A 13,886-nucleotide genomic window follows, 5' to 3' on the forward strand; every position below is an offset into this window, starting at 1 on the left:
TGTACTTGTGTAATCCAAGCAAATTATGGCAGGAAGGCCTGTGTCTCATGTATGGTGAACAATTCAAGACTCTTGCAAGTTGTAACAGTTGTAGATTCTTGCAAGTCAAATTGAAAGAATAATGCGAATGTCCTAAGTGATTATTTGTCCAAATTATATATTTTCATTGTTGTAGCAATGACTTCCACAAGATGGGACATCAAGAGCCTCAGAACTTTAACTTTGAACCCAAATTTTATTTGAGTTTAATTTGTGCGTATTATAAATTTATAGTTTGTTGGTTAATAGGTGCTTTTGCTTTATAAAATACTTGCGCGTTAATTGATTTAGTTAACGATTCAAACACTCAATGTATCATTGCATACTCTTCAATGATAAATAAATCTATTTTTGTAATTAAATCAATCCGATCTACATTAAAAACAAGTATTTGAACTATCATAATTTTACTGTCATCATTTTTCGTGCTTTCTCTTGTGTATGTTGTTTTCGTATATATCTCGTGGTTGTAATTACTAATTAGGCAATGCATACTTCTTGTTCAATAACTAGGTTCATAAAATTTGGACTCTGAACCTTCTGACAATGAAGAGATTGTGTGCAACCACTAAACAAAAAATGACAAAAATAATTCCGATGGTAGATGTTTGATGTTTCTCCTCCATAATAAAAAAAATAAATGATCTTTTATCTCAAAAACTATTCAGTTATTAGTTGAAAAAAATAAGTCATTCTAAAAAAGTGGGGGTTGTCACTGTAATTTAAGAGTTTTTATCCTAATTATCATCTTTTTGTTAAATAAAAATTGGAGTTAGACTGCTAATTACCTTTCTAACTTTAGAATCTGTCCCTAACCCTTCTCAGTTTAGAATCTGTCCCTAATCCCCATATATCATATATGATTGTAGAATAATCCTTCTCAGTTTGCTCAAAACATTTTACTCGCAACATTATTCGCAAAACCCAAAAAAAAAAAAAAAAATGATAAGAACTCGTTTGGTTTGGTTCGGTATTGGGTTTTTGTCGACAGGAGCTGCAATTTCTCAGCTGGTTTGGAAAGATCTTATTGTCAACCGTTACGCTCTTTCCTCCGATGTAACTCTTTCTCTCTGTTTTCTTTGTTTCTTTCTCTCCTTTTTGCCCTTTTCAATTTCATATTTTTTTGGGTATTTGTTTTTTTGGTAGGTGAAGCAGAAGTTTGATGCTCTTGAAGGTAGAATTGTGAACCTCGAGCATTCTTATCAGAATCCCAATCCCGCTCAGGTATTATTTTGGGTTTTTTCTTTTGTTGTTTCGTTGTTTTTACTATTGGTTTGTGTTTATGACTTTGTTGAATTTCTGATAGTTTTATGCTAATGTCTCACTTTCAAAATAAGGACAAATGATAATCATAGATGCTTGTTATATGTAAGTTTAACAATGATTTTCTAAGCGGGTATAGGCTATAAGTGCATGTTTTGTGGGAATTGTAGATTGAGCTATGGTGAACATTTTTCCAAAGTAAACTCAAAGCTATGGCCATATAAATTCATGGTCAAGGAATGGAAGCAAGCCCACTTTTCCAATATGCAATGAACATTCCAAAACACATGAATTTTAGGAGTCCATTGAAGCAGCTTCAAGTTAGATTAATATATTAGAATGTCAAATTACTTTCTTCCTCTTGGGTCTATTTGTTGCTGGGAAAAGTCAATGTGCCAAGGTGTTCAATGGTATGATCTAGGCATAGGCACAATCTTGATCTTGATTACAAATGTTGATTTTTGTCAACAAACGTAACTGATAGTTCTTTTAAATAAGCTTACATGCATATAGTGAATTGGTATGATGTGTGTGTGTGTGTGTGTGTGTGTGAGAGAGAGAGAGAGAGAGAGAGAGAGAGAGATTGGCACCGAACGGAGCTATATAGTAGATTGTCTAAGGAAAGCTTTCCCTGGAATATTAATAGATGAAAGAAATTAGATGCTATGTAAGTTCAGTGAGTGTGGTTGGAGTAAATTCAAGAAATGAAATGGAAAGGCAAAGATAATTATGCAGACTTATGCTCATTGCTGGGTGAGTGTTTGAAGTCTGAACTAAGAGAAATAGACAACACTACAAATGATTTAGAAAAGACTTTGGCTTACTGGTGGAGATTGGAGTCGCAGGAAGTTTGGCAGGGAGAGGAGGATCCTGTGTTTATAGAGTTGATTTTCTAGTTAAATTTGACTGTCATCCTTTCAAATCATGTGACAGCTGCAACTCTTCTGCGAGCCTTTTCACATCAATGAATTTTGGCTCTATTTCCAAATGATATTGCCATATGCAATGGCTAGAGACTCCCCATAGACTTGCATGTCATTACCCATCTGACCCTACACTGACTCTCTCAATGTTATACGTCGGTTCTTAGAATTAATAGAAATCTCATTGTTTTGTTTTAAAAAGCGGCGAGTGACATTTTCATTCTATGGAAAACGCATACTTTGTGAAAATTGTCCAAAACATTAATTAAATCACTTGCTGCACATAATAATTTATTTCAGCCATGAAATTATGCTGTGCTTGGATGACCGCGTATGCAGTGATTTGTAGTCGCATGTCAGTAGATGTGTTCCAATTGTATTATGGTTTATTAGTTCGTAAATTGGCTGTGAGTTAACCAACATGCTTATGCGAAGAAGCATGAGGAGCACCACTTTGGGTGTCGTGTCCGGTTTAGGTTTTCACTAGAGAGAGTGAGTGTGCCCCTAAAGTTGGTTTGTTTCAGATCTGTTTTCCAATAATTTTTTGTTATTTCTCTTTGGCAGGTTGAGGACTAGATTTTACTTGGAGCTCGATGAAGTTCTGGCTTGCCTCTTTATTATTGAGTTTATTTGGTTTCTGATGCTAAGTTGAACATCATTCTTTGTTAAAAATCACAATGTACTGTACTAGCTCTACACATTAAAGTCTCAATGTGACTATTTTACTAGCAAATAGTCACATTATTAAATTTATCCAAAGTAGAGGTGACAATTTAACACAACACAAATCTAAAATGAAATTAGCAAATTAGAATTGACCATTGTTTCAAACAAACTCGAAAATTGTATGACCTATTAAAAAATAACTAACATGTTGGTTAGCCTGAAACGCTTATTTTAATTTAACAAATTTATTGATTTTGATTTTGTTAGTATTGAATGCATCTTTGTAGAATAAGAGGTAGAAATTGTCTATAGGCTGGGCCAAATTCAATGGGCATGAATAGTGTGTTGGCCCCATAAATGGACTGTAAAATAGGCCACACTGTCTATAGACTGTGCCTACCGAGGGTATCAGGCCAGGAAATGATAACCCAAACCAAAGGTACATAAATGGACCAGAATAATCAAACCCAAATACCCAATTCATTTAGCTTCTAGAGTGAGGCTATGGAGACCTTCCTTAATTGCTGAGTTGACCCACTCTAACATATTTTATCTAATTTTTTTTTTATATTTTACCCTTTTTTTTATATTTTATATTTTTTTTTATTTACCCAGATCCATTTGGTGGTTATCTACCTAAACATCCACCAATATTCGACAGATAAGTGTCGAATAAATACAAATATTTCGGCAAACAACTGTTGAATGCCTTTGTCATTTTCATTTGGTGATTATCCACCAAATAATTCACCAATGTTCAACAGATAACTGTCGAATAATCATAAATATTTTAGTAGATAACTGTCGAATAACCCGACAAACAAAATTGAAATTTTTTGTTTTAAGAGTAAAGTTGAAATTTTAAAATAGGATAATCAACTCAACAGTTTAGGGTGGTTGGAATAGCACTAGCCTACCTTTTATCCATCTTTTTCTTTTCTCTCTCAAAATGGTTGCTAGCAATGATAATAAATAATAATAATAATAATAAATATCAATTGATATAGAGATTATACAAGGACCAAGATGATTCTGATCGAGCTTGAAAATATAATCCCATCTCTAAGTTTATTTATGACCCCATTTTATTACTGAAAAATGTGTACAAAGCAACATCAGGTAGACATCAGGTACTTGTTGCAAAAATTATGACATTCATATTATAAAATTCAAATCTATACGTCTCTCCCTTCTTGGGTTCATATAAGTCCCCAATGTCTCAATAAAATATCTCCCATCTGATTAAAATTTTCTTGCAGTTTGAGAAGTAGAGTGTAGAGACTACCCTGCTTGAACCCTCTCTCAATTTTATCTACTGTATCTTATGCCGGTTATACCAGTTTATTCGGATAACCTTGCCCATCCCTTTTGTATTATTTACTTATATAGGTATGCCAAAATGTTCATGCCACAGCAACCCCGGCTAAGAAGACCAGTGGACTAGAGCAGGGTGATGCAGAGTAATCAATTGATTTTATTGCTTCAGATCTGCACTTCTCCTTGTTCTCTTTGCCATTGTCACTTCTGATGTGTTTGTCACGGCACTCAGAGCTGCAAAATGCTTTTTCACCTCTGCAAACAAGGGGGATTGAAAGTTTTGTTAGGGAAGAATCCAAGTGGCACCAGGTTAGAAGATGCTAAGTATATTGCAAAGTCAATTCCCCATTTTCATAGTTAACTGGTTTACACCCCTATCATCCCAAAAATTTCAGCACCACATACAGTAGCAAACAAGAACCACAACTCCAAAAGAAAATTATGTCACTATCACAAAATATCTCAATTAAGAAACCAGAAAATCAGATATCTGAACAAAATAAAACCAAGTGGAATTTTCTCAATCAATAATTGCATCAAAATATCTCACAAAACTGGAGTTTAAAACTGGCCAACCTAGAATCTTTCCACAACAACTATATATCTCTTAGAAATGCAAAACTTTGAAAATATGGGTTCCATAATAAAAACACAAACAATCTCATCTCTAAGAATACATTCGGACATAACTCAAAGAGAAGATTTTTAGAATATGAACAGTGATCTGAATTTTCAATGACAGATAATGCCAGTAAACTGTCAATTAGAGGCCAGTGTCACTGAATTTCAAAAAAATATAAGCTAACAGCCATCCAATGCAGTTCTTCGAACCACGAAAAAGAAGCATCTCAAGTCCATAACTGAAAAATATTAATGCTTCTTTTTGTTGCCAGGAAGACAAAGCAATAGTGGTATAAAATTATAAATTGTCAGTGTGACACCCCAAGTTATAAATGCTACATAACTGAAAAGCCACTAATGCTCCATTTGGTTTCCAATAAGACAGAAAAAAACCACTTTCTTTATAGGAGTACTAGTATTGATTGCAAGCAAAGATGTAACTCATAAGTGATGATTAAGGAAACAGCTGTCATTCTACCCTTAATGTCTAAAGAGTAAAGAGGTGTGTTTGTAATGAATACTAAAATAAAGCAAATCTGGCATAACTTCTCAAGTATGCAACCATTTAATGACAATGTATAGTCAAACTAATGATTGATTTACAGCCTGGCATAAATAATTATACTTCTATAATCATAAAATTAAGCTCAATCTCCATATACTGGAACTAAAAAGAGTCTGTTTGGATACGATAAAATGAGAACCTAAGTTGAGAATTGGAGAGAGTGGAAATCAATCTACAAGCTATCAATTGCTGTTATAGTACTCCAGTGACAACATTGACCGACTTAAATCACTTTGCCTGCAAGTAATCATTTGATTAAAAAAAAATTTACTTTGCCTGGCCTGCTTTTATTTTACTCTTCAAAAGGTTACTGGAAGAACTAGATAATCAACCAAGTCAAGCTGTACAAGTTCCGTGCACATATTAGAGAGAACATAGCAATCATGTAAGGATTTCCGGTCTACATTTTCTGAAATGTTAAATGAAGCCTAAAACATTCTCTAACATAAAACCGCCTGTGTTACTAGAGGTAACATCAAACCGCAATCATTCAAAACTGCCTATGTTACTAGAGGTAATCAAAGACAAAGTTACAAATATGGGAAGAAAAATCAAGCTGATGATACAGATCCATCAGCCGCATCCTCCCATCCAGTCCAAAGCCTAACCATAAACCAAAATTTAATGATTTGCCCAATTTATATCATTGTGAACTCAAAATCTGTTCCTAAACTAGCACAAAACTGAAACATCATGCATCCACAAGCTTTGGTCGACTCATCCATGTCTCTAAAACAACCATCACTTCAAATTCAAATCCATTCAAAACACAAACTCCCCACATAAATAATCAATAAGCCAAAACTAATCCCCTATTAAAAACATCAACATGACTCAAAAGCCACATAATTTTCTAAGTCATGCTTCATCAACAGGTGAATCAATCATCAAAAAGGGGGAAAAACTGACCAAATTCACACTAAACATTGATCATATGCTTCAGACTGAATTAAATCCATAACAATACATTGAAATAACATTAAAATAAATACATATATACAATATCTTTTTACCTGTACATGAAAATATCCAGTCCATGAAGCTGCTTCTTGCAAAGATAACAAGAACTGAGAAAATCTGAAGCCCAAAACTCTGTTCCCACTTCACCAACACTCACTGGTGAAGCAGAGAACACACCAGAGGCCACCACACAAGCACTGCAATCATTAACAACCCCACTAAGCTTATCATCATAATAGACACGTTTCTTTCTCAAATTGTTACCAAAATGGGAAATCACACAAGTATAGCTCTCAGACAATTCATCCACTACAACCCCATGTCTCTCCATATTGCGCCCACCTCTGAAATTAGCAGCAGGTTTAGCTGCAGAGACAATGGGGATTGGGGTTGATCTTGGTGACCTTTCCGACAAAGAAACTTCATGGGTATTGCCCAAATCAGTCATGGCAGCCACTATGCCAAGCCCAACCACACCCTCCTGGAAATTCCTTGGGGATTTGATTGAATTTGGAGACTTATCAGAGGAAATTGACTCAGACAAAGTGGTAAAAAGGGAGAGACTGATGGTGGGTCTCTTTTTTCCGGGGAAATTCTCCATTTTCAGGGAAAATCTGCAACTGGGTATCCTCAGATTCTTCTAGTTTGGTTTCAATGATTTGATGATTGCGATACGTATAGCTGATTTAAAGGAGGATTGTCAAAGCAGAGGAAGAGTAAAAGAGAAATAGAGAGAGCTCTTGACCCTTTATAGGAAACGAGAAAAGATTGGAGATCTAAGAGAGAGAGAGAGATAGAGAGAGTTTTATGCTAAATTCAGAGAAAGTGAAGTAGAAGCAATCAAACAAGTAGAGGATTCTCCCTTTTAGTGAATTCAGTGCAGCTTTGAGAGGAGAGAGGTACCTGTCTTTCTCTCTCTCTCTCTCAAATCTATAAAAGCTTGAGGTTTTCTAGAGAGAGAGATGCAGAGGAAGACCACCCTTGAGGTCTCTCTCTGGACTTCTCTAACGCCTGTGGTTTCAGAGGAAGGGGCAATATAAGCTCACTTCTCAGTTCTCACCATTAACAATTGAATTTATTTTTTATTATTTTTATTTAATATTTTTGCAAATCAATACAAAAAACAATTAATAATTGCCTTTTTTTTTTTTGGCCAAGAATTAATAATTGCCTTAAATAAGTGTAGTTCGACAGTTTGTAATAAGTGTTGGCTGTCAGCCTGTCACTTTCCTTCTTTCTTCTTTTTCTTAAATTCGCCGTCCATGTTTTGGTTAATATATTTGGCCAATGAGTTGTAGATTCTTTTGCAACTATTATATTTGTGTGTTAGAAAAATAGGAAAAAAGAAAAACTATTATATTTGTGGTCTAGCAAAAAAAAAACTATGATATTTTAGAGTGTTACTTGAAAAATGATTTTGGTTTGTTTGGGCAATTGAAAAATGATTTTGGGAATGTTATCTACCTTTTCCAATTCATATTTTCTACCGACCTTCTATTTTATTATACTCATTCTATATTGTATTTTTATAATCAAAACCGTTTATTTTTTAGATAATTATATGAAAATTATTTCTGTAAAAAATCAATTAAATTAAAAATTGGTTGGTAATATAATTATTATCAAATAAATAAATAATGAATCAAATTATTACCAAAACCGTCTATTTGATCATAATTGCATAACCAAATGAATTCTGATTTAGTTGATTTTTTTGCAAAGATGATCTTCATAGTTAAATCTAAAAAATGAACTGTTCTGATCATAAATTTACACTGACAAATGAAAATAATAATAAAAAGTTGATGAAAAAGGTGAATATTATCCTTCAAATAATTTTTTTTTGTTTTGTCTACTTAAAGATTCTTGGTATATTTTGGCAAAAAAAAAAAAAGATTCTTGGTCTATTATTGTTTTTCGAGTTTAAATGAGCAAATAACTCATAGGGACTTGTAGCTGCAAAAAAAGTGGAACATTTATTTGTCTCAACTTTGCTTTCTCCCTTCTTATACTTTTTATTTTTTTAAGGTCATTAAAGATGAGAAACATCCATAATAAGTATATTAGATAGCGGAAAAGGGCAATCTTTAATCTACACCAAATTTTTTTTATTTTGTTATTTATGGGGAGGGAGGAATCGAACTTGAGTGTAGATGGGCAAATTCAAATACCTTTTCAACTGGGCTATCTACCAACTGCAATCCACACCAAGTTAGGAGCCATCAAAGCTTTTTTGGCCATTGTATGGTCAGCCATGATACATAATTACAAGTACTTGAGCGAAAAAAATAGAAAAGTTTCTTTATTTCTTCCACAAAAGGTATAGGAACGGCTAAAGGTACTAAAGAAACAAGTCACACTTTTTAGTTACATAGGTTGAAATCGAATCTTAAATTTGTACTAATTTAAACCCATTACTCCATTTTTTTCATACCATATTTACAGGGGCGGATGCAGGGTGGGGTCAATGGGGTCAATTGACCCCATGAACCCAGAAATGCTGGGCTTGAGGAAAATTTTTGACCCCATGAAGTTTGGGTCTTGGTGGCAGGCACAAGGGCAAGAATGCATTCAATGTGTTTATGTAAATGTCTAAACAAGAAAATAAGAACTAAACTACAGAAAAAGAGGAAGAAAGGTTGAAAGGGTGAGTGACAGTCACGTGAAAGGGTGAGTGACAGAGCAGAGCCAGACCAGACCCAAGGGCCAAGGCAGAAACGAAGGGCTGAAATGCTGAAGGCAACTCTCTCTGCGCAGCTATGCGCCTGCGCTCGCTCACGACGTCAGACCCAGAAACGTCATCACCCCCTGCGCGGTTGCTCCCTCGCGACTGCCTTTGCTCGCTGGGTTAATTTTGCCCCCATATATAATAGTTGATTTTTGGATCTGCCACTGCGTATTTAGGCCAACTTATATATATATATATATCATATCCATCTCTTTACTAATTGCATTGGTGAGTGATATCATCTATATCCAAAACAGGATACTGACAAGATTCATGGAACCTCCATTAGAGTGTTGCAAAAGAAATTCTTAGAGAGAGAAAGAAGATATCGTATGTAGAGAGAGAGAGAAGATTATATTTTGTTATTAATCTCTGAATCATTTATTACAGATACAAGAAGAAGGCATTGTGCCTTTATACAAAGTCAACTGAACAAACAAACAAAATAAGACAGCTGGTGAATAACAATCACCAGACTGTTATACAAAAATAGACAAAACTCACTGGCCACGTCAACATTGATGATACACTCTTATCAGATATCAGTTATAGAAGATCAATTAATCAATCATCTAAGTCCTAACTACAAAAAGAGCAAACAAAATTTTGTTTTGAGATACATACCCAAGTAAAATAAGATTACAATGGCTCTTGAATTTCACAAGAAAATATTTTATGGCTTCCAAACACTCCCAATTATCATCTCAAAAAAGGCTCCAAATAAATTAAGCGTGTTCAAAGTTTTTAATTTTTATGTGAAAATATTGGCTACTTTTTATTTTTTATTCAAGAGAAGTGGTGGCCGAGGGTAAAATATTGGCTCCAATCAGAATTCACCCCATGCTCCTATATAAACCCTTTTCACCCTCTCATTCTCAAATCATCACATCTCAGTTTAGAATTCAGAAAGTAGAGAGAAAAGGAGAGAGAGAGAGAGAGAGAGAGAGAGAGAGAGTAAGGAGAGAGAAGGAGCAGTTGAACAAGTGATGTCGCCTTAGTTGCCAAGCTTCCACTGCCGGCCACCACAAGCCGTTGTTGCCACCCTAGTGTTGCCCTAGTTGTCGCCGATCTCTCCTCTTATGTTTTCTTGGTTTTTCTTGTACTCTAACTCTCAAGTTATTATATATTTCTTATATTTTGTCCATTTGATCTTGCATTTCAATTATGTTGATGATTTTCTTGTTAGTTATGAATTATTACATTCTTTTAACATGATCTAGTTAGTATTATCATTGTCATGTTAGAACTAGGATGAAATCCTAATTTAAGGTGTTCATGTAAACCCTAGAAGCAAATGATTGTTTGATGCATATGTTAAATTCTTAATCTCTATTTTAAAGACATGCTAGTTTGTTTAATCTCTAGGATTGGCCATCTTAGTGTTTTATGCTTCTAGTTATTGTTAGAGATTAGTGTGAAATAATCAAAGACATTAAAACCACAGAGCAATGTTTGGGTCCTCATGTTTGAGGACCAACCTTGTCCTCATGGCTAATCAAATGAGTCAATCATGAGAGAGAAGAGAGAGTTGGGATTGTGGACTCCATCATGGGCTCATTTGATTGGCTATGAGGTGAAGGTTGGTCCTCAAACATGAGAACCCAAGCATTGCTCAAAACCACAAGTGACAAATGGTTTCCATTAAGGTATTGACTTTCTTGTAAGTCCACGAGATTAGGTTTTGTAGATACATAGGGACATTGATCACCTATAACTTTCATGTTTTTTACCAGTTGCATTCCTCGTGGGATCGACCTCATACTTATACTCTATCACTGCACCCAATGATTTGTATACTTACGAGCTACAACTTGGTATTCATTTTATATTCCAAGTAAAACAAGTTGTGAAAAATAGGCAACAGTACTGAGCACTCGGCAATGATCACCGCGCTCTCAGCACTGTCCATCGAACACTCGGCACTAGCTGTCCACCGAGCGCTCGACAATTACCACTGTCAGGCAGTGGTATTGCCACTGTGCGATAGTAGCTATTTGAATTGTACAAAACACCTGTGTTATAGTGTTAATAATCGCCTCTGTACGACAGTTCAAAAAAAAACAAAAAACAAAACCCCTACCGAGCACTCGGCAAGGTATCAAACGCTTAGCGCAAAAAACACGGAACATGCATAACGTGAGCTTTATTTGTACAAAGTGGACCTACTTATCATTACAATTTTTTAGGTGAATTTGTTTATCATTAAAAGCTGTAAAATGGACTTTAGAGTAATTTACTAAAAATTTTATTTGCTTTATAATTTCTTTTGATATAGTTTTGTTTTATTATTAAATTCTATTAGGAATTTTGGGAAGTTTGTGAGAATATGAATATATGTATGTTTGGGATTATCGCCAAATCTTACACTTTTTAATTTGGGTAATTTTAGATTTTATTTTAATGAAGATATAGTTAAATACCAAATAGTAAAAATTTCTCAACAAAGCAGTGAAGGCATGTTTTTTAGTTGGGATACTAATCTGAAGCAAAACCTTTTAGATTAGGCAATAAATTATGTAGAGATTCACCCTTGATCTTTTGTTCTACCAATTAATCTAAAGCTCTTTGAATCGCTTCGTAGTATTTTGTTATACTTATGTGACTGTTACATGGTCACAATTGTGAATAACTGAATGAAGTTTATAAAAGTTTACAGTTTTTAAGGGTTTAAAGCTTCAAATTTAGGGTTAAGGGCTGAACCTATAATCTAGAAAATAAACATTAAAATCTAAGTCTTGAACCATAATTCAAATACTAAAAAGTAATAATGAAATTAGGGGTGGGAATGGGTCGGTTTTTATCCGACAACCGACCCATTTTTCTAGCCGATATGCACTCGACACCCGACCCAACCAAGTTGGGCCGATAATTCCACTCGACCCACCAACAGTGAGTTAGTTTGTAGTTGCTAAGTTCTTGAAAAATCAGTTGGCCGATATCACCCGAACAATCGACTCTTAATAAATTAATCAAATGGGCTATTTTCCATAGCTAAGCGCCTAAGCCCAATATGAAAATTGAAAACCCAATAAGGCAATAACCCATTAGTTTACCCAGACACCCAACTCAACTCTCCTCTCTTAACTCTCAAGTCAACCTAATATGCTCTCACACTTTCATTATCTTTTCTCTCATCTAATCTGCTCTCATCATCAGTCAATGGGAAAATTTCACTCTTCCTAATTTCATCGATTTCCTCTCAGGCCCTCAGCCTTTCTCTATCTCAGCTACCCTGAAACCTGCGACCAAGAAGCTTGAAGCCTCTCTCGCTCATCTTCTCTCTCGTCAACGAGTGTGTGACCGTGTGTGGTTGATTGGTTGTTGTGTGTGAGTGTGAGAGTGTAAGAGTGAGGGAGTTTGGGAGTGACTGGTTGTCTCTCTATATTGGGCCAACTCACATCCGACCCATCAGCACCCGACAAATTCGATTGACCACCCGACACCCGACTCACCAAAGTTGGGCCGATAATGGTTTTAAGATTTCTCCATACTCAGTTGGTCGGGTTAGGTCGATTTTTTGGCCGATATGGGCCTGACCCGACCCATTCTCACCCCTAAATGAAATAAGATGTGAGTGTAACTCAGTTAAACAGTTGTGTACATTCTCATGTGATGAGTGTGCATTTTGCATCACTTTATGATACTAATTCCTTAACCTAGAGTGTTAGAACTCGATATTTTGTGTTTCTTGTCTTGTTTTTGTGTTTTCAGGTCAAATGAAGCAGAAATGAGAAAAAGAAGCAAATGGAGCCATTTTGGGGCATTTCCTGGTCAAACCAGGAAAACGAGTGAAATCCTGGTCAAATTAGGAAAAGTGCAGAAATCCTAGTCAAATGAGGATTCCTAGTCACACTAGGAAACATCAAGTCCAGAACCATCATTGCGGAGTCAGAAATGTGAAATCCTGATTCGAACAGGAAATCCTGGTTGAACTAGGAAATGTTGTTTAAGGTTCCAGAAGCTTCCAGAAGGTGTTGGACATCCATGGAAATGAATGGAGGGAAGAAATGAATTTGAATTCAAATGGAAATGAGGGGCAAAATGGGAAGTCAAAAGTGGAAGGCCCATGGGCCCTAGGGATGCCGAACCAAGATGAGCCATGCATGCTCATGCATGGGCCCAAACCCTAGCAGCCCAAAAGCCATACGCAAGGAGGAAGATGGCAGCCCATGCATGCGCATGCATGCCATGCAAACCCTAGCAGACAAGGGGCCATGCGCAAGCCCAAGGTGACAAGCCCAAGGTGACAAGCCCAAGATGGAAGCCCATGGAGTAAAACCCTAGCCCATCTTGTGCAAGCAACTGAAGCCCAACATGGAAGCCCAACATGCAAGCCCAAAGCCCAAGACTACCAGCCCATGCGCAATGGAGGGACCCTAGCTAGGCTAGGCGTGAGCCACTTAAGCCCAAGGGAAGAAGCCCAACACGCAAGGCCCTAGTTCAGCTAGCCCTAGCTGAAGCCGCAAGCAACTAGGAAAGGGAAACCCTAGCAGCCGCAAGCTTTATCCTCCTTGCCTCTCAAGGAATGCTTTTCTATATAAACCCCCTTCATTCAGAACCCTAGAATCACTTTTTTTTGCACCTACACACTCCAGCCGAAATTCCTCTCTTCTCCTAGTTTTATTTTTCTGTTTTAGGTTTTTAGTTTCAGCTTTTATTTTCTTGTAAGGGGAGCCGAATTCAGAGAGAGACTTAGAGAGAGAGGGTGGCGTGACAAGTGAGAGAGAGAAGGTCCAGCCTGTTGCCGCAAGCCATAGCTCACCTTGCCGTGAGTTCCTCCTGCTTGCTAGGTGCCTCCTTCTTC

At 36.1% G+C, this 13,886-nt stretch overlaps 2 protein-coding genes across 2 annotated transcripts; one reads left to right on the forward strand and one right to left on the reverse strand.

Moving 5' to 3' along the window:
* Positions 1 to 756: 756 nt before the first annotated feature.
* Positions 757 to 2,978, forward strand: LOC147293643 (fanconi anemia group D2 protein). The gene is made up of 3 exons (XM_086234169.1): positions 757 to 1,095; positions 1,186 to 1,263; positions 2,790 to 2,978. The coding sequence occupies exons 1-3, from the start codon at positions 982 to 984 to the stop codon at positions 2,799 to 2,801; spliced, it is 204 nt and encodes a 67-aa protein (XP_086090295.1). The 5' UTR covers positions 757 to 981; the 3' UTR covers positions 2,802 to 2,978.
* A 955-nt stretch (positions 2,979 to 3,933) lies between these two features.
* Positions 3,934 to 7,366, reverse strand: LOC147293644 (FCS-Like Zinc finger 14-like). Its single transcript, XM_086234223.1, has 2 exons — positions 6,408 to 7,366; positions 3,934 to 4,463 (listed from the first exon to the last, which is right to left on the reverse strand). The coding sequence occupies exons 1-2, from the start codon at positions 6,953 to 6,955 to the stop codon at positions 4,295 to 4,297; spliced, it is 717 nt and encodes a 238-aa protein (XP_086090349.1). The 5' UTR covers positions 6,956 to 7,366; the 3' UTR covers positions 3,934 to 4,294.
* Positions 7,367 to 13,886: the final 6,520 nt, after the last annotated feature.

This window comes from Dryas octopetala, chromosome 2, assembly GCF_963921425.1.
Source record: "Dryas octopetala chromosome 2, drDryOcto1.1, whole genome shotgun sequence".
Lineage (NCBI taxonomy): Eukaryota > Viridiplantae > Streptophyta > Magnoliopsida > Rosales > Rosaceae > Dryas > Dryas octopetala.

Excerpts from the sequence above, each read along its gene's own strand:
- LOC147293643 (XM_086234169.1), top strand. The coding sequence starts at position 982 with ATGATAAGAACTCGTTTGGTTTGGTTCGGTATTGGGTTTTTGTCGACA. Across the intron at positions 1,096-1,185 it reads GTTACGCTCTTTCCTCCGAT|GTGAAGCAGAAGTTTGATGC; the intron begins GTAACTCTTTCT and ends TTTTTTTGGTAG.
- LOC147293644 (XM_086234223.1), bottom strand. The coding sequence starts at position 6,955 with ATGGAGAATTTCCCCGGAAAAAAGAGACCCACCATCAGTCTCTCCCTT. Across the intron at positions 4,464-6,407 it reads CTGGATATTTTCATGTACAG|AGGTGAAAAAGCATTTTGCA; the intron begins GTAAAAAGATAT and ends CCTTGTTTGCAG.